This window comes from Bombina bombina, chromosome 5 (assembly GCF_027579735.1).
Source record: "Bombina bombina isolate aBomBom1 chromosome 5, aBomBom1.pri, whole genome shotgun sequence".
Classification (NCBI taxonomy): Eukaryota; Metazoa; Chordata; class Amphibia; order Anura; family Bombinatoridae; genus Bombina; species Bombina bombina.
The window spans coordinates 1,151,939,931-1,151,964,157 of record NC_069503.1 but is presented as its reverse complement, the minus strand read 5'-3'; the positions used below and the strand labels follow the sequence as shown (position 1 = coordinate 1,151,964,157).

General features: G+C 41.5%; 1 protein-coding gene across 1 annotated transcript in view; it reads right to left on the bottom strand.

The window, feature by feature from the left end:
• Positions 1 to 990: 990 nt before the first annotated feature.
• Positions 991 to 24,227, bottom strand: part of SCRIB (scribble planar cell polarity protein) — a 746,390-nt gene continuing 723,153 nt past the window's right edge. Inside the window, exon 46 of the mRNA XM_053715486.1 lies at positions 991 to 15,111. Within this exon, the coding sequence (XP_053571461.1) occupies positions 14,933 to 15,111 (179 nt within the window). The 3' untranslated portion in view covers positions 991 to 14,932. The remainder of the gene's footprint in view (positions 15,112 to 24,227) is intronic.

The window sequence follows — 24,227 nt, the reverse complement described above, 5'->3', positions numbered from 1 at the left end:
CTGTCTTTATTTTATCCCTCCCTCTCTAGTGACTCTTGCGTGGAAAGATCCACATCTTGGGTAATCATTATCCCATACGTCACTAGCTCATGGACTCTTGCTAATTACATGAAAGAAAACATAATTTATGTAAGAACTTACCTGATAAATTCATTTCTTTCATATTAGCAAGAGTCCATGAGGCCCGCCCTTTTTTTGTGGTGGTTATGATTTTTGTATAAAGCACAATTATTCCAATTCCTTATTTTATATGCTTTCGCACTTTTTTATCACCCCACTTCTTGGCTATTCGTTAAACTGAATTGTGGGTGTGGTGAGGGGTGTATTTATAGGCATTTTGAGGTTTGGGAAACTTTGCCCCTCCTGGTAGGAATGTATATCCCATACGTCACTAGCTCATGGACTCTTGCTAATATGAAAGAAATGAATTTATCAGGTAAGTTCTTACATAAATTATGTTTTTGTGGAACCAGCTTCTAATAGCCATGCTCCAGTACCTGAACCTGGACAGGCCATTGACTGTTTCTATGTTTGGCACCCATCCCTAGCCTACTCATGTATGGATTGTAATCCATAGTGATCCATACACTGAGTGGCCAATAGTGAGCATTCTCTGCAACTGGAGTTCCAGTCTAAAAACCAAGCAAGCCCTTGCATGTAAGTAACCAGGGTACTGTATGGCATATCTAGGTGAGGATGTGTTATTAGCAGATGTCATACACAGAGTTCTTTATGTAATAAGGGTATCATACTGCATATTTAGTGAGGTGCGTTTTGTTAGCCCCAGTTCTACACAGTGGACTGTATGAAATTAGGGTACCATACAGCATCTCTAGAAGAGATTTATGTGATAAGCGACGTTTCTGCATAACACAAACATTAACCACATGCACCATACCTATAAATGCCAAAAAGTACTATAACCACATGCAGTACACTGAATGGGACCCTTACTAAACATACACATTTTATTAAAATACACAGACAATGTTGGCAAATTATGTTTTTATTCTTTGTGAACTGCAAAATAAAGTTCTTTGGTTGTACAAACATCACTAGCTACAGCCTTCTGGCTCTTCGTATAGATTAGATGCACCTGGTGGAGAAAAAAGACACACATTCCTCCCCTTGATATTATAAATCTGCTGATATGTTGTATAAAATGAGTCTCTCTTGTGTTCCATTCCCTTTGGAGAGAAGCAAAGGGATAGTTTGTATCAAACTTCAAATCTTGGATGCATTAAGGCATCTTACAGGAGTTAGGTTACCCTCTGTGTGACCACCTGAAGTCAGTAACAATATAAATTGAGTCTAAACAGATGCACAAGTTAACTATAAGTTGTAAAATGGCTTGAGGGTTCTCAGGTGTCCTAATCACAGTAACATGACTATTGTCTCAGGTTCTGCTACGGCAATGGTGTACTAATGATATCGACATGTTTATGGGTACAGTCCCTGCTCGAGTCACAGTGTACTAATGACAATGACAGGTTTATGGGTACAGTCCCTGCTCAAGTCAGTGTACTAATGACATTGACATGTTTATGGGTACAATCCCTGCTCGAGTCAGTGTACTAATGACAATGACAGGTTTATGGGTACAGTCCCTGCACGAGTCACAGTATACTAATGACAATGACATGTTTATGGGTACAGTCCCTGCTCGAGTCACAGTGTACTAATGACATGTTTATGGGTATAGTCCCTGCACGAGTCATAGTGTACTAACGACAGAGACATGTTTATAGGATCAGTCCCTGGACGAGTCACAGTATACTAATGACAGTGACATGTTTATGGGTTCAGTCCCTGCACGCGTTACAATGTACTAATGACATGTTTATGGGTATAGTCCCTGCACAAGTCACAGTGTACTGACAATGACATGTTTATGGGTACAGTCCTTGCACGAGTCACAGTGTACTAATGACAATTACATGTTTATGGGTATAGTCCCTGCACGAGTCACAGTGTACTAATGACAATGACATGTTTATAGGCTGTCACTCCTAGGGCCATTCTGTGCTACCAATGACAGTGACATGTTTATGGGTACAGTCCCTGCACGAGTCACAGTGTACTAATGACAATGACATGTTTAAAGGCTCAGTCCCTCCTAGGGCCATTCTATGCTAGCAATGACAGTGACATGTTTATGGGTACAGTCCCTGCACGAGTCAGAGTGTACTAATGACAATGACATGTTTATAGGCTCAGTCCCTGCACGAGTCACAGTGTACTAATGACAATGACATGTTTATAGGCTCAGTCCCTCCTAGGGCCATTCTGTGCTACCAATGAATATGACATGTTTATAGGCTCAGTCCCTGCACGAGTCACAGTGTACTAATGCAGTGACATGATTAGGAGCAGAGTCACTGATAGGGCCACAGTATACTAATGCAGTGACATGATTAGGAGCAGAGTAACTGATAGGGCCACAGTATACTAATGCAGTGACATGATTAGGAGCACATTCTTTGATAGGGTCACATTGTCCTAATGCAGTGACATGATTAGGAGCAGAGTCACTGATAGGGCCACAGTATAATAATGCAGTGACATGATTAGGAGCACATTCTTTGATAGTGTCACATTGTCCTAATGCAGTGACATGATTAGGAGCAGAGTCACTGATAGGGCCACATTGTCCTAATGCAGTGACATGATTAGGAGCAGAGTCACTGATAGGGCCACATTGTCCTAATGCAGTGACATGATTAGGAGCAGAGTCACTGATACGGCCACATTGTCCTAATGCAGTGACATGATTAGGAGCAGAGTCACTGATAGGGCCACATTGTCCTAATGCAGTGACATGATTAGGACCACAGCCACTGATACGGCCACATTGTCCTAATGCAGTGACATGATTAGGACCACAGCCACTGATAGGGCCAAAGTGTACTAAAGCAGTGACATGATTAGGAGCACATTCTCTGATAGGGCCAAAGTGTACTAATGCAGTGACATGATTAGGAGCACATTCTCTGATAGGGCCAAAGTGTACTAATGCAGTGACATGATTAGGAGCACATTCTCTGATAGGGCCAAAGTGTACTAATGCAGTGACATGATTATGGGCTCAATCCCTGCTAGGGCCAGGATGTACAGTGACATGATTATGAGTAGAGTCTCTGATGGTGCCACATTCTACTAATGACAGTGAGAAGTTTTATGGGCCTCGTGCCTGCTAGAGTAAAAGACTACAGTGACGTTAAAGGCTCAGTCCCTGATAGAGCTTATATGTACCAATGCTAGTGATATGTTTATTTGCTCAGTCTGCTAGTAGCAGTGATATGTTTATTTGCTCAGTCTGCTAGTAGCGGTGATATGTTTATTTGCTCAGTCTGCTAGTAGCGGTGATATGTTTATTTGCTCAGTCTGCTAGTAGCGGTGATATGTTTATTTGCTCAGTCTGCTAGTAGCTAGTGATATGTTTATTTGCTCAGTCTGCTAGTAGCGGTGATATGTTTATTTGCTCAGTCTGCTAGTAGCGGTGATATGTTTATTTGCTCAGTCTGCTAGTAGCGGTGACATGTTTATTTGCTCAGTCTGCTAGTAGCGGTGACATGTTTATTTGCTCAGTCTGCTAGTAGCTAGTGATATGTTTATTTGCTCAGTCTGCTAGTAGCGGTGATATGTTTATTTGCTCAGTCTGCTAGTAGCGGTGATATGTTTATTTGCTCAGTCTGCTAGTAGCGGTGATATGTTTATTTGCTCAGTCTGCTAGTAGCGGTGATATGTTTATTTGCTCAGTCTGCTAGTAGCGGTGACATGTTTATTTGCTCAGTCTGCTAGTAGCGGTGATATGTTTATTTGCTCAGTCTGCTAGTAGCGGTGATATGTTTATTTGCTCAGTCTGCTAGTAGCAGTGATATGTTTATTTACTCAGTCTGCTAGTAGCAGTGATATGTTTATTTACTCAGTCTGCTAGTAGCAGTGATATGTTTATTTGCTCAGTCTGCTAGTAGCAGTGATGTGTTTATTTGCTCAGTCTGCTAGTAGCAGTGATATGTTTATTTGCTCAGTCTTCTAGTAGCAGTGATATGTATTTGCTCAGTCTGCTAGTAGCTAGTGATATGTTTATTTGCTCAGTCTGCTAGTAGCTAGTGATATGTTTATTTGCTCAGTCTGCTAGTAGCAGTGATATGTTTATTTGCTCAGTCTGCTAGTAGCAGTGATATGTTTATTTGCTCAGTCTGCTAGTAGCAGTGACATGTTTATTTGCTCAGTCTGCTAGTAGCAGTGATATGTTTATTTGCTCAGTCTGCTAGTAGCAGTGATATGTTTATTTGCTCAGTCTGCTAGTAGCTAGTGATATGTTTATTTGCTCAGTCTGCTAGTAGCTAGTGATATGTTTATTTGCTCAGTCTGCTAGTAGCAGTGACATGTTTATTTGCTCAGTCTGCTAGTAGCAGCGATATGTTTATTTGCTCAGTCTGCTAGTAGCAGTGATATGTTTATGGGTTGAGCTAGAGCTAAAGTGTACTAAAGATAGTGACTTGTGACAAAATACACTAATGATAGGGACATGGTTGTAGATTGAGTATGTGCTGGGACCACTGCTTATGACAGTGACATTATTATGGGCTTGTTCCCTGTTAGGGCCACAGTTTACCAATAACAGTGACATGTTTATAGGTCCGTTCTTGCTAGGGCCGCAGTGTACTGTGTAGTGTACTGTATTGGTTATGCAAAACTGGGGAATGGGTAATAAAGGCATTATCTGCCTTTTAAAACAATAAAAAACAAAATGTATGCTTACCTCATACATTTCTTTCTTTCTGGACATGGAGAGTCCACAACGTCATTCCAATTACTAGTGGGAATATCACTCCTGGCCAGCAGGAGGAGGCAAAGAGCACCACAGCAAAGTTGTTAAGTGTCACACCCCCACCCATAATCCCCAGTCATTAAACTGAAGAGAAATGGAAAAATGAATAACACAAAGGTGTAGAGGTGCCTGAGGTTTAGTAAAAAATAACTGTCTAATTAAGGGTGGGGTCGTGGACTCTCCATGTCCGGAAATAAATAAATTTATAAGGTAAGCATAAATTTTGTTTTCTTTTTCTAAGATATGGAGAGTCCACAACATAATTCCAAATACTAGTGGGAACCAATACCCAAGCTAGAGGACACGGAATTAATAGGGAGGGAGAACAAGACAGGCAGACCTAAACAGAAGACACCACTGCTTGAAGAACCTTTTTCCCAAAAGAGGCCTCAGCCGAGGCAAAAGTATCACATTTGGAAAATTTGAAAAAGTATGCAGAGCGTACCAAGTTGCAGCCTTGCAAATCTGTTCCACAGAAGCTTCATTTTTGAAAGCCCAAAAAGAGGAGACAGCCCTAGTGGAATTAGCTGTAATTCTCTCAGGAGGCTGCTGACCAACAGTCTCATAAGCAAAACAAATTATACTTCTCAACCAGAGGGAAAGAGAAGTAGCAGTAGCCTTCTGACCCTTAAGCTTTCCTGAGAAACAAACAGGGTAGAATCCTTAGCCGTCTGTAGGTAGAATTTTAGAGCATGCACAACATCCAAGTTGTGCAACAGACATTCCTTATGAGAAGATGGATTAGGACAGAGAAGGAACAAGAATTTCCTGATTAATATTTCTATCCAAAACCACTTTAGGTAAAAAACCCAATTTAGTACGAAGAACTGCCTTATCCACATGAAAGATAAGGTAAGGCGAATCACACTGCAAAGCCAAGAGTTCTGAAACTCTCCGAGCAGAAGAAATAGCAATAAGAAACAAAACCTTCCAAGATAACAACCAAATCTATGGAATGCATTGGCTCAAATGGAGCCTGCCGCAAAACTTTAAGAACAAGGTTAAGGCTTCAAGGAGGAGCAACAGGTTTAAACACAGATCTGATTCTGACCAAGGCATGAGAAAAAGATTGAACATCTACCACATTCGCTAGACGCTTATGTAAAAGAATAGATAATGCAGAAATCTGACCTTTCAGAGAACTGACTGACAACCCTTTCTCCAGACCTTCCTGGAGAAAGGACAAATTTCTAGGAATCCTGACCCTACTCCAAGAGCTCTTCGATTCACACCAATAAAGGTATTTACGCCATATCTTATGGTAAATTTTACGAGTAACAGGCTTACGAGCCTGCAGTATGGTCTCAATGACCGACTGAGAAAACCCACGCTTAGCCAGAACTAAGCATTCAATCTCCAAGCAGTCAGCTTCAGAGAACCGAGATTTGGATGGAGGAAAGGACCCTGAATTAGAAGGTCCTTACTCAGAGGCAACCTCCAAGGTGGCAGAGATGACATCTTCACTAGGTCTGCATACCAGATCCTGCCAGGCCATGCAGAAGCTATTATAATTACAGACGCTCTCTCCTGTTTTATACTAGCAATGACTCGTGGAAGGAGCGCAAACGGAGGAAACGGATATGCTAGACCGAAAACCCAAGGAACCGCCAGAGCATCTATCAGAGAGGCCTGCGGATCAGATCCAACTCGGCACCCCCCCACTTGAGGGTTAACCTGGAGAACACCTCCGGATGGAGAGTCCACTCCCTGGGATGAAAAGTGTCTGCTCAGAAAATCTGCCTCCCAGTTGTATGAGAGTTTGCTTGTTGAAAATATGGTGCCTGAACCAATATGTCGTCCAGATAGGGCGCCACAGCAATTCCCTGAGACCTGATCACTGCCAAGAGAGCCCCCAGAACCTTTGAGAAGATTCTGGGAGCTGTGGCAAGGCCAAACGGAAGAGCCACAAACTGAAAGTGCTTGACTAGAAAAGCAAATCTCAGGAATTTGTGATGATCCCTGTAGATGGGAACATGAACATACGCGTCCTTCAGGTCTATGGTCGTCATGAACTGACCCTCTTGGACCAAAGGAAGAATGGAACGAATGGTTTCTATTTTGAAGGACGGTACCTAAAATGGATCGAAAAGTTCCCTCTTTTTTGGGAACCACAAGCAGATTTGAATAAAATCCTAGACCCTGATCCCTTAGTGAAACTAGAACAATCACTCCCAGGGAAAAAAGATCCTGAACGCAGTTCAAGAATGCCTCTTTTTACCTGGTCTGCAGATAGTCTTGAGAGGTGAAATCTGCCCCTTGGAGGGCAAGATTTGAATTCAATTTTGTACCCCTTATATACTATGTCCACAGCCCAAGAATCTGGGACATCTCGTACCCATGCTTGATAAAACAGAGAAAAGTCTGCCCCCCACTTGATCCAATCCCGGACGGGGGCCGACCCTTCATGCTGACAGACTCAGCTGAGGGTTTCTTTGATTGCTTCCCCCTTCTTCCAAGACTGATTAGGTTTCCAAGAAGACTTGGAAGAGGAAGACTTTTGACCCTTGAAGTTACAAAAGGAACGAAAATTACTTTGATGTCCTTTGAGTCTGTTCTTCTTGTCTTGCGGTAGAAAAGACCCCTTTCCACCAGTAATATCAGAAATGATTTCTGCCAGGCCAGGCCCAAACAAGGTTTTTTGTTGTTTTGTTTTTTATTGAAACAAGCTTTATTGAGTAAAGTTATACAATTGTAATCAGACAGTTGAGATCAAATAGAGAACAGTTTACAGAGAGAAATACATCAAGAATGTTTACACCTGCAACTGCATCAGTTCAATCAATCGTAAAGTTATTAAAGTCTTTTGGTGATACTAAGATTAGTCCATTTGTTATTTTCAGGCTTGTTTCAAGGTCTGCACTTTTGTGCAGACAGCGGTTTAGTACTTGAATGCTGAACACATTAGGCGTCTCGCCAAACCTTTTATAACAGAACAATAATAAAACAATATTGTGTACCCCTATAAATTAACACATCCAGCAGGAGACACTAAAGGCTTGGTTTGTTTGCCTGCTGAGGAGTAAAGGAAATGAAGGAGAAGGAATTAAGCAAGATGGGAGGAGGAGAGGATGGTGACAAAAAAAAAAAGGGGAGAGGTAGGTGTGTGGGGCTAATCTACAAGTGCTGTCATGACCAGTCCCTCAAATTCTGGATAGCTCTAGGGGCCTCTGCCCTCCCAGGTCGCCAGCATATATTCATGAGTGGCCAGTTTGCCCATCTTAAAATAGTGGTATCTCTCCAACCCAAGCAGATCACGGACCTGGGCTTTCCATTCAGCCATGCTTGGAACTTGCTGTGATTTCCAATGTTTTGGGATGAGGCTTTTGGTGCTATTCAGCATTAATAAAAATAGCCGCTGTTTCGCTTCTTCAGTTATTTTGGGTAGTTTGTGGTATATTAAGTAGTTCTGGGGGTAGAATAACGTTCAAGAGCCTGCTGCTCTCCAGAAACATGCTTTCCCAAAAGGGTCGTACCAAGGGGCACGCCCACCAGATATGCAAGAGGGTCCCCTCTTCTCCGCAGCCTCTCCAGCACTCCCCATTTGTATTTGGGTATATTTTTTTTTAGCCTTTGGAGGGTCAAGTACCAGTGACTTAGGAATTTATAGTGCATTTCCTGTAACCTTGAAGAGACCGAAGCCTTCTTGGCTGTGTCAAAGATTCTCAGCCAGGATTTGGTGTCAATTTCTAAGCCTAACTCTCTCCGTCATGTGTCTACATAGGGATGTTCCTCCCCTACTTCCTGTAGCAAGCTGTACAGAAGTGAGATTAAGTGTCTTGGTGCATGTTCTGTGGTGCAAAGAGTTTCAAAGAACATCTTCTGTCTGGACAGCGAAGCCCCAACCTTATGGTTATTAAAGTAGTGGTGAAATTGCGCCACTTTGAACTAAGAAGAGAACATCCGGTCATCCCATTTGGCCAGTTCACCCTGGGTTTTGGGTTTCCCCTGTCGGAGGGCATTTGTTATAGCAACTGCCGATAGTGGGTATGAAGAACCTGGTACATGGGGTTTGTTCGTCAACCCGTTGCCTCTTCTTAAATTGATTCAGACAAGGCATTGCACCAATAAGATGCTGCACTTGCTACTGTGGCAATACAAACTGCAGGTTGCCATTGAAGACCCTGATGAACATACATCTTTTTCAAATAAGCCTCCAGCTTGTCCATGGGATCCTTAAAGGAGCAGCTATCCTCTATAGGGATCATAGCTCTCTTAGCCAGAGTAGAAATAGCCCCTTCTACTTTAGGCACCGTTAGCCATGACTCTTTAATGGAGTCAGTAACAGGAAACATCTTTTTAAAGACTGGAGATGGGGAAAAATATATCCCTGGCTTCTCCCATTCCTGCAAAATAATCTCCGTCACACGGTCTGGAACAGGAAACACTTCCACAGAGGAAGGAACATCATAATATTTATTAAGCTTACTAGATGTTTTAGGGTTGACCACAACAGGAGAGTCAGAGTCGTCCAAAGTAGCCAATACCTCCTTTAGCAGTACACGAGGGTGTTCAAGCTTAAATCTGAAGTTTACTTCTTCAGTATCAGATAAAGGAATTATACTGTCCGAATCTGAGATTTCCTCCTCAGAGGCTACCGACATATCCTCCTCATCAGATTTGTGAGGCAGGGCAACCTGCATAGCAGTAGGTGGAACAGAAACCTTACTATCTGAATGTCTAATTTTCCTCTTGCGTTTCCCCAGCATAGGGAAAGCAGATAATGCCGTAGATACCGCAGAAGATACCTGAACAGCAAAATTTGAAGGCAAATAAACTCCTCCAGGAGGCTGAGATGAACTGCAGGGCACTGTATGTGACACCATAGAGGCTTGGGACGTTTGAGGAACAAGCTGTGGCAATGCCTGAACAGCATCCTCCTGAGAGACATTGGGCTCATAGGGCAACAATTTATTTTTACACTCTAGCGTTCTAGCTAAACAATAAGCACACAATCGCATAGGTGAAACAATTTGGGCCTCTAGACATAATAAACATTTATTGAAAGAAACAATTTGATTATAAATGTCCATAGCTTGAAATTAAAATTCTTTTCCCCAAAATTAAAAGGCGTAAGCAAGTCTGAAAAAAACGACTACTGTAAGTTTAAGAGTAGTCTTATTATCCCAAGAGTTATAATAATTAACCACCCAAAAAGAAAAGAAAACATCTCTGGACCTCTACACCCCAGATGAGGTGCCCTTCGCAATCCAGAAGCAATATATGCACAGAGACTTGCTATCAGATGATTTCTCACCAGCCGACACAAAAACTGCAAGAATCAGTGATGCTGCTCAGCTCCATAGTCGGAAGAACTGAGGGTCACATAACCGGCACCACAGGAATTGCGCAGATACTAAAAGCGCACTTTCCACCAACTGCCTAGTAACAGCGATTTTCCCCTGTACACAAGCAGCTCCCGGTCTCCACAGAAAAAGTCTCATCAAAGCACATTAACAGACCATTTTAAATTGCTGGTCAAACAAGTATTTATATGTGTAAAGAAAGCTCCTGAAGCCAGACATCTAGCAAGAGAGTCTACCTATCTCACACATACATAACATTAATAAATTAAAAGATTTAAACAATAAAGAGCCCCAGAGGAACAATCCCTTAGATAAGGGAAATTTAACCACTAGTCTCCCCACATACAATTGTGCCTGCTCACTGCCCAAACAAATCCTGAATACAGGAAAATGATGTCCCAATTAATATTGCAGAATTAATGATCTTCTGATGTGCAAGTCTCGAGTACCTAGAAGACAAAAAAAAAAAAAAACTTACCTGCAATCTAGCTGTCAGGAAGACAGCTCACAAGGCGTGAAAGGACACATACTCATTACAGAGACCTGTAGACAAAAGAAAGAACAGAGTAACGTACTCTGGCTTTCTATAACTAGGGCAGCAATATGTTAAGAAACAAAGTAAGGACTACCTCACAACCTTCTAACTGCTTAAAAGCCACCACTACTCTACTGAAGAGATTGACGTGGACTCAGCTAAACCCAAATCCTTGCTTGCAGGGAAAAGTACCCAAAAAAGGAATTAATTTCTTCAGACACCAAAACTTCACCTCCTACATTGACAGAAGCAAAGAGAATGATTTGGGATTATGGATGGGGAGTGACACTTAACAGCTTTGCTGTGGTGCTCTATGCCTCCTTCTGCTGGCCAGGAGTGATATTCTCACTAGTAAATTGTAATGATGTTGTGGACTCTCCATGTCTTAGGAAAGAAATTATATTTTAGACTGTCCCTTTAAGAAGAATGTTCACAGGTGGGTTCACAACCTCCTTATCTTTATTGGCCTGATAAGGACAGATGCATTAAGTGTAGAAAAACAATTGTTAACGTCCCTACATTTAGTTTGCATAACAATTAAATGTGCAAATAAACAAAAGTGCCTGTTTCTTTCATGGACTTAAAGGGACAGTCAACACCAGAATTTTTATTGTTTAAAAATATAGATAATCCCTTTGTTACCTATTCCCCAGTTTTGCACATGCAACACTGTTATATTGATAAAATAGAAGAAAGAGAGGGGCGCCTCATGTGTAGAATCACCAAATCAAAAAAGCCAAAGCTTACGCACTCGAGTCAAATTAGTACTCACATTTAAAATAAGTGCCCCAATGTGCTAATGGAAGAAGACTGACATAATATGGTGTCAGTACACCCACTCCAGGATATCCCCGCCAGGTGTGTCTGTAATGGAGAGTCAAGACAACAAAGGAAACCACATGTGAAGATCAACCAAATAGATGGAACAATGGAGATAATTATGCCAAATGGGTACTCACAATGACCATTAGCAAACCTATGTGCTGGTAGATGCAGACTGATCATTTTAGGTTAGGGCGTATCAGCTCACCCACTCCAGGTGTTACCAACGATATGGTCCAAAAACAGGTTAAATGCACAAACAGCACAATACTGGGAAATGAGAGGTAAGGTAGAAACCACTATACTTGTGTTATAGTAAAAAACATTTTTATTAAAAGACTGAAAACAAAAATTGAAATTAAAATATTAAAAGAAAATAACAACAAGTAGTGGTCAAGGGGATAATCCCCTCTAATGCAACGCGAAGGGCCGTTTCCTCAGACATGCTTCCATTAGCACATTGGGGTGCTTATTTTAAATGTGAGTACCAATTTGGCTCGAGTGCATAAGCTTTGGCTTTTTTGGTTTGGTGATTCTACACATGAGGCGTCCCTCTCTTTCTTCTATTAAACAATTTTTCCAGTATCTTCTGTGAAGAGGAGTGCAGCCATACCTGATTTTTTGCACTATCATTGTGACTTTAAACATGGGACTTTGATATAATTGTATGTTAATAGGTACAAGTGCCATATATTGAATGAGCTGTGTATGTTGTTTTTTAAAGTTGTTCGGTGTATATATAATATATGCGCCCTCTCTTATTTTTGATATTTTTACTGTTATATTGATATACTTTTCACCTCTGTGATTAACTTGTATCTAAGCATCTTCTGACAGCCCCCTAATCACATGACATTTTATTTATTATCTATTGACTTTCATTTTAGCCAATTAGTGCAGTGTTTGTCACAATCCACGGGCGTTATCACAGTGGTATCTATATGACATGAACTAGCTCTCCCCTGTTGTGAAAAGCCAAAAAAAAAAGCATGTAATAAGAGGCGGCCTTCAAGGGCGAGCCTTCCTAGGTTTAGCTTTTAACTAAGAATACCAAAAGAACAAAGCAAAATTGGTGATAAAATTAAATTGGAAAGTTGTTTAAAATTACATGCCCTATTTAAAACATAAAAGTTTTTTTGGACTTGACTGTCCCTTTGATAAAATAAACGATGGACTAGATTTATGAAGCTGCATTCTCAGCTTTTTAGGCTTTGCAGAGGTGTCCGCCTGCAGGGATGCTAGATGTCAGAATCTGACGCTGTACAAGGGAGGCGTACAAGAAAGCACTTTATGATTTGCAGAGGTAAGCGGAAATCAGCGATACTGGTCTGTATATAAGGTATCCCCATAATTGACCTGCCATATTGTGGGTTCCTGTACATGTGCTGTAGATGTGGTACTGGTAAGTAAGGCCAAGCTGGACAGTTAGGGAGCAGTCAGGACCTCCTCACTTCCAAGAGCCTGAAGAGTTTGGAAAGACCTCATGTAACACAAACAAAACACAACATGTTTTTTCTTTGTTTCAAAAAGATAAAAATTATTATTTTTAAAAAAAACAAAAAAAACAAACAGGATTTGGTTAAAACTTAATTGATATGTCAAAATAAGTCACTTGATATGAATGAGAGAGGTACTGGCAGCAATTTGTATGGGATCTGGCAGTGATCTGAGGTGGCAGAAGGGGGCACCAGCTTACCCCCCTATAACCAAAATAAAATGGATACACTATCTGGATGGTAGAATGGGTTACTGTTCTTACTATAGTAGTTACATAAAGACTTCTCTTCTGTCTAGAAGCTGAGGCTTTAATGAAGCCTTTCAAGCTATCTGCACCTTTTTCAATTACATATAATACATCACAATGTGTTTTGTAGTGTGATCACAATCTGTTTGCTGCCAGATGTGCTGTGAGGAGAATACCAGGGGTGGATTAAGGCCGCCATGGAACATAATGGGGTTGAGGTGGTGAGCAAACCCATAAAAGAAATGTTATTTCCCTACAAAGTCAGATAGCATTCTGATTGGTTTAGGCCAAAGACATGGGAGGGTCCTTCACACAAGATCTCTAAATGGGTCCACTCTAATAAGGACATCATGGTTACACACATACATCTTGTCTCTTTACCCCTATTGATATGTTAAAGGCTCAGTGGCACATTCCAGTAATGTATAAAGAGGGACTTATCACCTTGGCCGCCAACTTCACTAGCAGCCAATGGGGCAGACCATGGCAGTGAGATGAGGTCCATTCAACATTCACCCCAGTGAAACAAACATACTAATAATACACACACACACACTATAAATAGACACACCCATCCATAAATATACAAATGCACCCACCACCACAATTCTGATAATCAAGAGACATCAACAATCATATCTCAAACGACCCAGAGAACATAACCATTCAGCACCCCTCAAAGACATCCTGAAAAAGCACAGGTAACAATCATTCTTTCACCACTGTTTCCCCATTACAAAAATGGAGTCCACCCCTGTTATCTAACGTTCCTCATATTGCAACTTCATGGATACCCATCTACTACCATAACCATGTTAGGTAATTAAAAACAGGGAGCAATTAAAATTGGAAGACTAAACTATCTAAGCTAGACTGGGCAATACAAGATGATCAATTAAAATCAAATATTACTGGGCTACAAGTGAGAAGAATGGGCACAGGGAAAAAAATATACGAATTATCACCCCACTCTAAAATCTATTGGATGCAAAAAAGCAAACTAACTCCATCAACCTCATTCTTAGTTTCATTTGAAACATTCTGCACATCTAACTACAGGACTGTAAGTCAATGTTTCTTCTCAATTCAGAGAAAAATCCCACTACTGCCACCAATAATCCAAGGTCATGATGTGCAGATTCAGAACCATAATTCACTTCCAAGTAACCAAAGCAAACAGAAAATTCTCCTCTAAAAGTTTGTCATTGCTACCATACCTAACTTTCCTTACTAATGTCCTCTTGAGCACCTAACTTCAACATTAAGAAGGCTGAGTGCGCCATACCATACTTCTTTTGCTCCCAAATGAACCGATGTTTATCATTTTCCTAGCTGTTTGCTTAGTTAGAAATGGCTGGCTAATTCTACAAGTTTTAAGCTGGTTGAGTTTAGCATACTGGCTGGAAATCCAGGTGTAAACCAGCATGCAGGCGTCATGAATCTGCCACCAATCATCAGAGTAATAAGCAGCTAAACACCTGGCACCAGAAGCTCTAATCAGTACAATTCCCGCCACCAAGCAGCAATTCCAGGAACACTGAGTTATCAGGGTTGCAGTGTCTCTGATTGAGTAGTCAGTGCCTGGTCTGGCTCATCTCAGAGCTCCAAGGAAGGGATGGCCCCTTCTCTCCTTTTGTGAAAAGTCTGTGTGTAGTAAGTATTCACAGTGCCAGTAGGGTGCTCAGAAGCATCTATGTGGGGACTGCAGTCTCCAGACTTCTCCGAGTGTGTCGAAGTTTCCTTTTGTTGCTGTAATTGGCCATTTCTTCCAGTGCTGATGTGTTGGATGTGGGGATATGGTCTGGCTCCTGATCTTCTGTTTCCTCTAACTCCTCTTGTTGTGGAATCTCTTCCTCTAGATTACAGGGGGCTGTGCAAGGACCAGAGCAAAAAAAGTCAGTTAAGAAGAACCCTGAGTAAACACAGCAATAAAAGCTAATGTGCATGGCAAAGACATGAAAATAAAACAGCTAGATAATCAGATAAAAAAAATCCATGCAAGAGGCAAAAGATGTGAAAAAGTGCAGATGATTTGGTGCTGATGACTTGTACACTCAAGACAGCCAATAGAAACATTATCACTGTAAGGACCACATATGCAAATACGTTGCACCAAGTACAAAGCTTTAAGGAGATTACACAACAGCATAACCGATGTATTAGAAACAAACCAAAAAAAAACACAATGTCTAAAACTCTCAAGCACCAGCTTTACCAGCAAGTTGTTCCACAGTTTTACCTTTAAGGCATCACACACCTTCCCCATCTTATTGAACAAGATACCCCATACCTAGTATTATTAATGTGGTACTACCCACCTCCTCCATCTTACCTGGTACCATGCACCTCACCTTTTGCCTAAGCTGCACCTCCTAAATATCTGTTTAACCCCAGCACAGCACTTGTCCCCTGTGTTATCTAATAGAGTATCACACAGCTACCCCGTCTTACCTATCAGGGTTCTGCACAACGCCCCCTCCTCACATAACCTGGTACTGTGCACCACCACCTCCATATTACAAAATCTGGGATCATGCAGCACATCCTCCTTACCTACCCTGGTACGACACACTTCCTCCTTCTTACCTAACCCAGTAACCTCTCCCATCTTATTTAAACCCAGTATCTTGCACCTGCTCCTTCTTACCTAATCCAGAACCTGCAGCTCCCTAGTTTTACCTAACTTGAACACTTCCTGACCTAATCTATTGCTGTTTATCTTCTCCATCTACCCTAACATAGTAGTGCACACATCATCTATTGTATCTTTACCAACAGGGAATTCATGCAAATATCAAGCAAAGCACAAACAAAAATATCGTACCGAGAATGGAAAGCAGCCAGGATGTACAGAGATAGAGGGAAGAACTCATTCTGGAGCAGAGCAGAGATATGATCAGGTATGAAACAAAGTCAAGGACTGGGGCATAGGTTTGTTTTATAACCAAGATGAGAAAACAAGTTCATACAACAGTTCCTTAGTTGTGCCAGACTTGATAAGCAGCAGGAAAAGGCTCGACAGTGACAACTGGCTGACTGAGTACACTAAAAGACGTTCACCATCAATACAAGAGAAACATGTGATGCTGAACACAAGACGCAATTTTACAGCCAGTTAACAAATTAATGGCGTCATTTTGCTCACCTGATAAATTAATTTATTTCATGGTGGTGAGAGTCCACATGCCATTATTCCTGGGAATTCCACTCCTGACCACTAGGAGGAGGCAAAGATTCCCAAAACTCCAAGAGCAGTGAAAAACCCTCCCACTAGTTTGTTGTATAGCCAAGCAAGAAAAATGAATAAAGGTAGGAAAGGATAAGAGAAGAAAGAAAGAAAGAAAGAAAGAAAGAAAGAAAGAAAGAAAGAAAGAAAGAAAGAAAGAAAGAAAGAAAGAAAGAAAGAAAGAAAGAAAGAAAGCAGGGACAAAAATAAAGGTGCATACCTGAACTGCTGCCAGAAAAAAATACAACCAAACTGTACCAACATTTTTCAGACTAATGGACAGGTCTTGTGGACTCTCACCACCATGAAAGAAATTAATTTATCAGATAAGCTTAAATTATATTTTCTTTCATAAAGGTGGTAAGAGTCCATGAGCCATTACTCCTGGGAAGTAATACTGAAGCTGTGGAGTCCACGAGAAATGAGGGCGGGATAAAATTAATTTTCTCTAACTTTTGATAATATATATATAAATAACTCTCCTTTTTTGTAAACATTTTTCTTCACTATCCTTATATTTATTTTGATATATTTTTTACTTTTTAAACACTGCAATAATAATACAATATATATATACAATGGATCATCTAAAAAACATTTATGCAAAGAAAACTCTAGTGTATACTGTCCTTTTAAAAGCCCAGGAAGTAGCAATTGACCTATTAAAATGGGCAGTAACATGTTCAGGAGGAGGCTGTCCCGTCTCTAAGTAAGCCTTCAGAATTAAAAGATAAGCATCCTTCAAATCTATTGTGGACTTAACTGCCCTTCTGGAACAAGAGGAACAATAGTCCAAATTGTCTTTAGATACTTTTTTTATAGTATTTAAATCTAGAACTGGTCTGTAAGTTCCCTTCTTCTTGGGAACAATACAGAGGTTGAAATAAAACTCCTGGCCTTGTATTAACCTTGGAACTAGGACTATAACCCCATAGATTACAGAACTACGGCTGAAAAAAGGTTCTTAATACCTTAATAGGATTCTTTAGAACATGAGACAGAAGAAGCCTTTCCCTGGGAAGCCTTGATTTGAAACCTATTCTGTATCCCTGGGAAACTATATTTAAAACTCAGGGATCTTGAACCAATTAAATCCAACCATTCTGCAAAAAAGGTGTAAATCTGCCCTCTACCAGAACCTCTGGATTGGGGGACGCAGTTTTATGCTGACTTGGTAGAAGAGGCAGTTTTCTTAGACTGTTTAGGCTTGTTCCAATTTGAATTAGGCTTCCATGAAAATCTGGAAGAGTCCTGATTACTAGATTGATGGAACGAAAACAGTTAGAAGCCCTGGTCTTACCCTAAGACATTGTCCTGAGGAAGAAAAGCTCCTTTACCTCCAGTCAAAGTAAAAATAAAAGCATCCAGACTAAGTCCGGAATTTCTTTTCCCTAAAAAAGGAAGAGACAAAAGCGTAGACTTCAAAACCATGTCAGCTGACCATGATTTCAAATCAGAAGGCCCTTCTGGTCAGTACTGCTAATGGCATATTTTTGGCATTAATCTTAGCGATGTCAACAGTAGCATCACAAATTAAAGCATTAGCAGACCTCATATGTTTTACCTGATTATGAAACTCTTCACAGGCATATCAATCAGAAAACTGCTCAGATAAATTGTCACACCAAAGAGTAGAAGATGCAGCAATACAAGCATTACTAATCGTTGGCCTAAAAAAAACGAAACCTGCTTGCTGAAAAGTATTCCTATGAAAAGACTAACTTCCTATCCATAAAGTCTTTAAAAGAAGTACTATCCTTATCGGAAATAGTAGTACATTTAGCCAAAAGAAGAAATAGCCCCACCCACCTTAGGAATAGTTTCCCAAAGCTCTATGTTAGAAGCAGGTAAAGGGGATACCTGGCTTAGAACACTCTAAAGAAATTATTTCATAAATAACCTCCATAACTAGAAAAACCTCTGGTGACTTAGCAGTAGGTTTAAAAATCAAATCCAATTGCTTAACAGATCTTTCCTCAGGAACCTTTGAGTCTTGAACCCTAATGTGCATAAAACTTTTCTTAATAGAGAACGAAGATGTTCAAGTTTAAACAGGAAAGTGGATGATTCACTACTGTACACAAAACAATGCAAGCTGACGCTAACAAAGTCCGAAAAGAGCAGGAGAGACAGACGGCACTATAGAAACAATGTGCACGAAATAGGCTATACACACTGAAAATGCTTAAAAAAGCCAGAGAGTGCTAAACACAACCAAAAATAAAAAAGCCTAGTGTATGCATTAAAAAAACAAAACCCTGTAGCCCATAAGAAATACCCATATAAAACATATGAGAATAACATTTGCCAATATAAATAGTCCCCTGGCTATGATGTACAAGGCTATATGTACTTAAAAATAGCCAATAGGCTATGTGAATGCCAAACAATAATAAACAAGTTACTTATCAGAAAAGTACCCACTTTACCAGAATTACTAACTGCTTCCAGTAGACGGCCAATCAATTGTTGTACGCGGGACAGCAGAGGATCTGAATGTGTTTTGTATAACGACTATCCAACAAGAAGATGCTAAGGGACTGGTCCCCGCAACACCTGTGGTAGGCCGGTGACTAACTCCCAATGGGCATAACTGTGCCACTACCCAATACTCTGTCTCAAATAACAGCTCTCTGAGGGGAAAAACAATATTTATGCTTACCTGATAAATGTATTTCTTTCCGGGCATGGAGAGTCCACAAATTCATTCTAATTACTAGTGGGAATTCAACTCCTGGCCAGCAGGAGGAGGCAAAGAGCACCCCAGCAAAGCTGTTAAGTGTCACTTCCCTTACCCATAATCCCCAGTCATTCAGCCAAAGGAAAACGGAAAAAGAAGATAACACAAAAGGTATGGAGGTGCCTGAGGTTTGTACCAAATAATGAGCCGTCTTAAATTAATATAACTTGTGGACTCTCCATGCCGGGAAAGAAAGAAATTTATTAGGTAAGCATAAATTTTGTTTTCTTTCCTATGGCATGGAGAGTCCACAAATTCATTTTAATTACTAGTGGGAACCAATACCCAAGCTAGAGGACACAGAATGAAAGGGAGGGAGAACAAGACAGGCAGACCTAAAGAGAAGGTACCACCGCTTGAAGAACCTATCTCCCAAAGGAAGCCTCAGACGAGGCAAAAGAATCAAAATTTGGAAAAGGTATGCAAAGAGGACCAAGAGGTTGTCTTGCAGGTTTGCTCCACAAATGTTTCACTTTGGAAAGCCCAAGAAGAAAAGACTCAGCCCTAGTGAAATAAGCCGTAATTCTTTCAGGAGGCTGTTGTCCAGCTGTCTCATAAGCAAATCCGATAACACTTCTCAAGCAGAGAGAACGAGTAGTAGAATTGGCCTTCTGACCCTAACGCTTACCAGAGAAAACAACGAACTGGTCAGAAGATTGCTGAAAATCTTTATTTTGAAGGTAAGATTTTAGAGCACGCACAACATCCAGGTAATGCAAAGACGTTCCTTCTGAGAAGGAGGATTGGGACAAAAAGAAGGAACAACCATTTCCTTATTAATATTGCGATCCAACACTACGTTAGGAAGAAATCCCAGCTGAGTACCAAGGACCGCCTTATTCCCAAGAAAAATAAGGTAAGGGGAATCACACTGCAGAGCCGAAAGCTCGGAAACTCTGCGAGCAGAAGAAATAGCAAGCAGAAACAAAATCTTCCAAGATCATTTAAAATCAACAGAATGCATTGGCTCAAACGGAGCCTGCTGCAAAACTTTAAAACTGTTGCTCCCCCTTGGAGCCTTAATCTTGTTCTTAAACACGAGCCCGATTCTGACCAGGGCCTGAACAAAAGATTGAACATCTGGCAGATCTACCAGACGTTTGAGCAAAAGAATAGACAGTGCAGAAATCTGATCCTTCAGAGTGCTGACTGACAAACCATTTTCCAGGCCCTCCTGAAGAAAAACATAATTTATGCTTACCTGATAAATTTATTTCTCTTGTAGTGTATCCAGTCCACGGATCATCCATTACTTATGGGATATTAACTCCTCCCCAACAGGAAGTGCAAGAGGATTCACCCAGCAGAGCTGCTATATAGCTCCTCCCCTAACTGCCATTACCAGTCATTCGACCGAAAACATGCAGAGAAAGGAAAACCATAGGGTGCAGTGGTGACTGTAGTTTAATGGAAAAATTACCTGCCTTAAAGTGACAGGGCGGGCCGTGGACTGGATACACTACAAGAGAAATAAATTTATCAGGTAAGCATAAATTATGTTTTCTCTTGTTAAGTGTATCCAGTCCACGGATCATCCATTACTTATGGGATACCAATACCAAAGCTAAAGTACACGGATGACGGGAGGGACAGGCAGGCTCTTTATACGGAAGGAACCACTGCCTGAAGAACCTTTCTCCCAAAAACAGCCTCCGAAGAAGCAAAAGTGTCAAATTTGGAAAATTTGGAAAAAGTATGAAGAGAAGACCAAGTTGCAGCCTTGCAAATCTGTTCAACAGAAGCCTCATTCTTAAAGGCCCAAGTGGAAGCCACAGCTCTAGTAGAATGTGCTGTAATTCTTTCAGGAGGCTGCTGTCCAGCAGTCTCATAGGCTAACCGTATTATGCTACGAAGCCAAAAGGAGAGAGAGGTAGCCGAAGCTTTTTGACCTCTCCTCTGACCAGAATAAACGACAAACAGGGAAGAAGTTTGTCGAAAATCCTTAGTTGCCTGTAGATAAAATTTCAGGGCATGGACTACATCTAGATTGTGTAGCAGACGTTCCTTTTTCGAAGAAGGATTAGGACACAAAGATGGAACCACAATCTCTTGATTGATATTCCTGTTAGTGACCACCTTAGGTAGGAACCCAGGTTTAGTACGCAGAACTACCTTGTCTGAATGAAAAATCAGATAAGGAGAATCACAATGTAAGGCAGATAACTCAGAGACTCTTCGAGCCGAGGAAATCGCCATTAAAAACAGAACTTTCCAAGATAACAACTTGATATCAATGGAATGAAGGGGTACAAACGGAACCCCCTGTAAAACATTAAGAACTAAGTTCAAACTCCATGGTGGAGCAACAGTTTTAAACACAGGCTTGATCCTAGCTAAAGCCTGACAAAAAGCTTGAACGTCCGGAACTTCTGACAGACGTTTGTGTAAAAGAATGGACAGAGCTGAAATCTGTCCCTTTAAGGAACTAGCGGATAAACCCTTTTCTAAACCTTCTTGTAGAAAAGACAATATCCTCGGAATCCTAACCTTACTCCATGAGTAACTCTTGGATTCGCACCAATATAAGTATTTGCGCCATATCTTATGGTAAATCTTTCTGGTAACAGGCTTCCTAGCCTGTATTAAGGTATCAATAACTGACTCAGAAAAACCACGTTTTGATAAAATCAAGCGTTCAATTTCCAAGCAGTCAGCTTCAGAGAAATTAGATTTTGATGTTTGAAGGGACCCTGGATCAGAAGGTCCTGTTTCAGAGGTAGCGACCAAGGTGGACAGGATGACATGTCCACTAGATCTGCATACCAAGTCCTGCGTGGCCATGCAGGCGCTATTAGAATCACTGATGCTCTCTCCTGTTTGATTCTGGCAATCAATCGAGGAAGCATCGGGAAGGGTGGAAACACATAAGCCATCCCGAAGGTCCAAGGTGCTGTCAAAGCATCTATCAGAACCGATCCCGGATCCCTGGATCTGGACCCGTAACGAGGAAGCTTGGCGTTCTGTCGAGACGCCATGAGATCTATCTCTGGTTTGCCCCAACGTCGAAGTATTTGGGCAAAGACCTCCGGATGAAGTTCCCACTCCCCCGGATGAAAAGTCTGACGACTTAAGAAATCCGCCTCCCAGCTCTCCACTCCCGGGATGTGGATTGCTGACAGGTGGCAAGAGTGAGACTCTGCCCAGCGAATTATCTTTGATACTTCCATCATTGCTAGGGAGCTTCTTGTCCCTCCCTGATGGTTGATGTAAGCTACAGTCGTGATGTTGTCCGACTGAAACCTGATGAACCCCCGAGTTGTTAACTGGGGCCAAGCCAGAAGGGCATTGAGAACTGCTCTCAATTCCAGAATGTTTATTGGTAGGAGACTCTCCTCCTGATTCCATTGTCCCTGAGCCTTCAGAGAATTCCAGACAGTGCCCCAACCTAGTAGGCTGGCGTCTGTTGTTACAATTGTCCAGTCCGGCCTGCTGAATGGCATCCCCCTGGACAGATGTGGCCGAGAAAGCCACCATAGAAGAGAATTTCTGGTCTCTTGATCCAGATTCAGAGTAGGGGACAAGTCTGAGTAATCCCCATTCCACTGACTTAGCATGCACAATTGCAGCGGTCTGAGATGTAGGCGTGCAAAGGGTACTATGTCCATTGCTGCTACCATTAAGCCGATCACCTCCATGCATTGAGCTACTGACGGGTGTTGAATGGAATGAAGGACACGGCATGCATTTTGAAGCTTTGTTAACCTGTCTTCTGTCAGGTAAATCTTCATTTCTACAGAATCTATAAGAGTCCCCAAGAAGGGAACTCTTGTGAGTGGAAAGAGAGAACTCTTCTTTTCGTTCACCTTCCATCCATGCGACCTTAGAAATGCCAGTACTAACTCTGTATGAGACTTGGCAGTTTGAAAGCTTGAAGCTTGTATCAGAATGTCGTCTAGGTACGGAGCTACCGCAATTCCTCGCGGTCTTAGTACCGCCAGAAGAGCACCCAGAACCTTTGTGAAGATTCTCGGAGCCGTAGCCAATCCGAATGGAAGAGCTACAAACTGGTAATGCCTGTCTAGAAAGGCAAACCTTAGATACCGGTAATGATCTTTGTGAATCGGTATGTGAAGGTAAGCATCCTTTAAATCCACTGTGGTCATGTACTGACCCTTTTGGATCATGGGTAAAATTGTCCGAATAGTTTCCATTTTGAACGATGGAACTCTTAGGAATTTGTTTAGGATCTTTAAATCCAAGATTGGCCTGAAAGTTCCCTCTTTTTTGGGAACCACAAACAGATTTGAGTAAAACCCTTGTCCTTGTTCCGACCGCGGAACCGGATGGATCACTCCCATTAATAAAAGATCTTGTACGCAGCGTAGAAACGCCTCTTTCTTTATTTGGTTTGTTGACAACCTTGACAGATGAAAACTCCCTCTTGGGGGAGAGAATTTGAAGTCTAGAAGGTATCCCTGAGATATGATCTCTAACGCCCAGGGATCCTGGACATCTCTTGCCCAAGCCTGGGCGAAGAGAGAAAGTCTGCCCCCCACTAGATCCGTTCCCGGATCGGGGGCCCTCGATTCATGCTGTCTTAGGGGCAGCAGCAGGTTTCCTGGCCTGCTTGCCCTTGTTCCAGGACTGGTTAGGTCTCCAGCCTTGTCTGTAGCGAGCAACAGCTCCTTCCTGTTTTGGTGCAGAGGAAGTTGATGCTGCTCCTGCTTTGAAATTACGAAAGGAACGAAAATTAGACTGTCTAGCCTTAGGTTTGGCTCTGTCTTGAGGCAGGGCATGGCCTTTACCTCCTGTAATGTCAGCGATAATTTCTTTCAACCCGGGCCCGAATAAGGTCTGCCCTTTGAAAGGTATATTAAGCAATTTAGATTTAGAAGTAACGTCAGCTGACCAGGATTTTAGCCACAGTGCTCTGCGTGCCTGAATGGCGAATCCGGAATTCTTAGCCGTAAGTTTAGTTAAATGTACTACGGCATCTGAAATAAATGAGTTAGCTAACTTAAGGGCTTTAAGCTTGTGTGTAATCTCATCTAATGGAGCTGATTCAAGTGTCTCTTCCAGA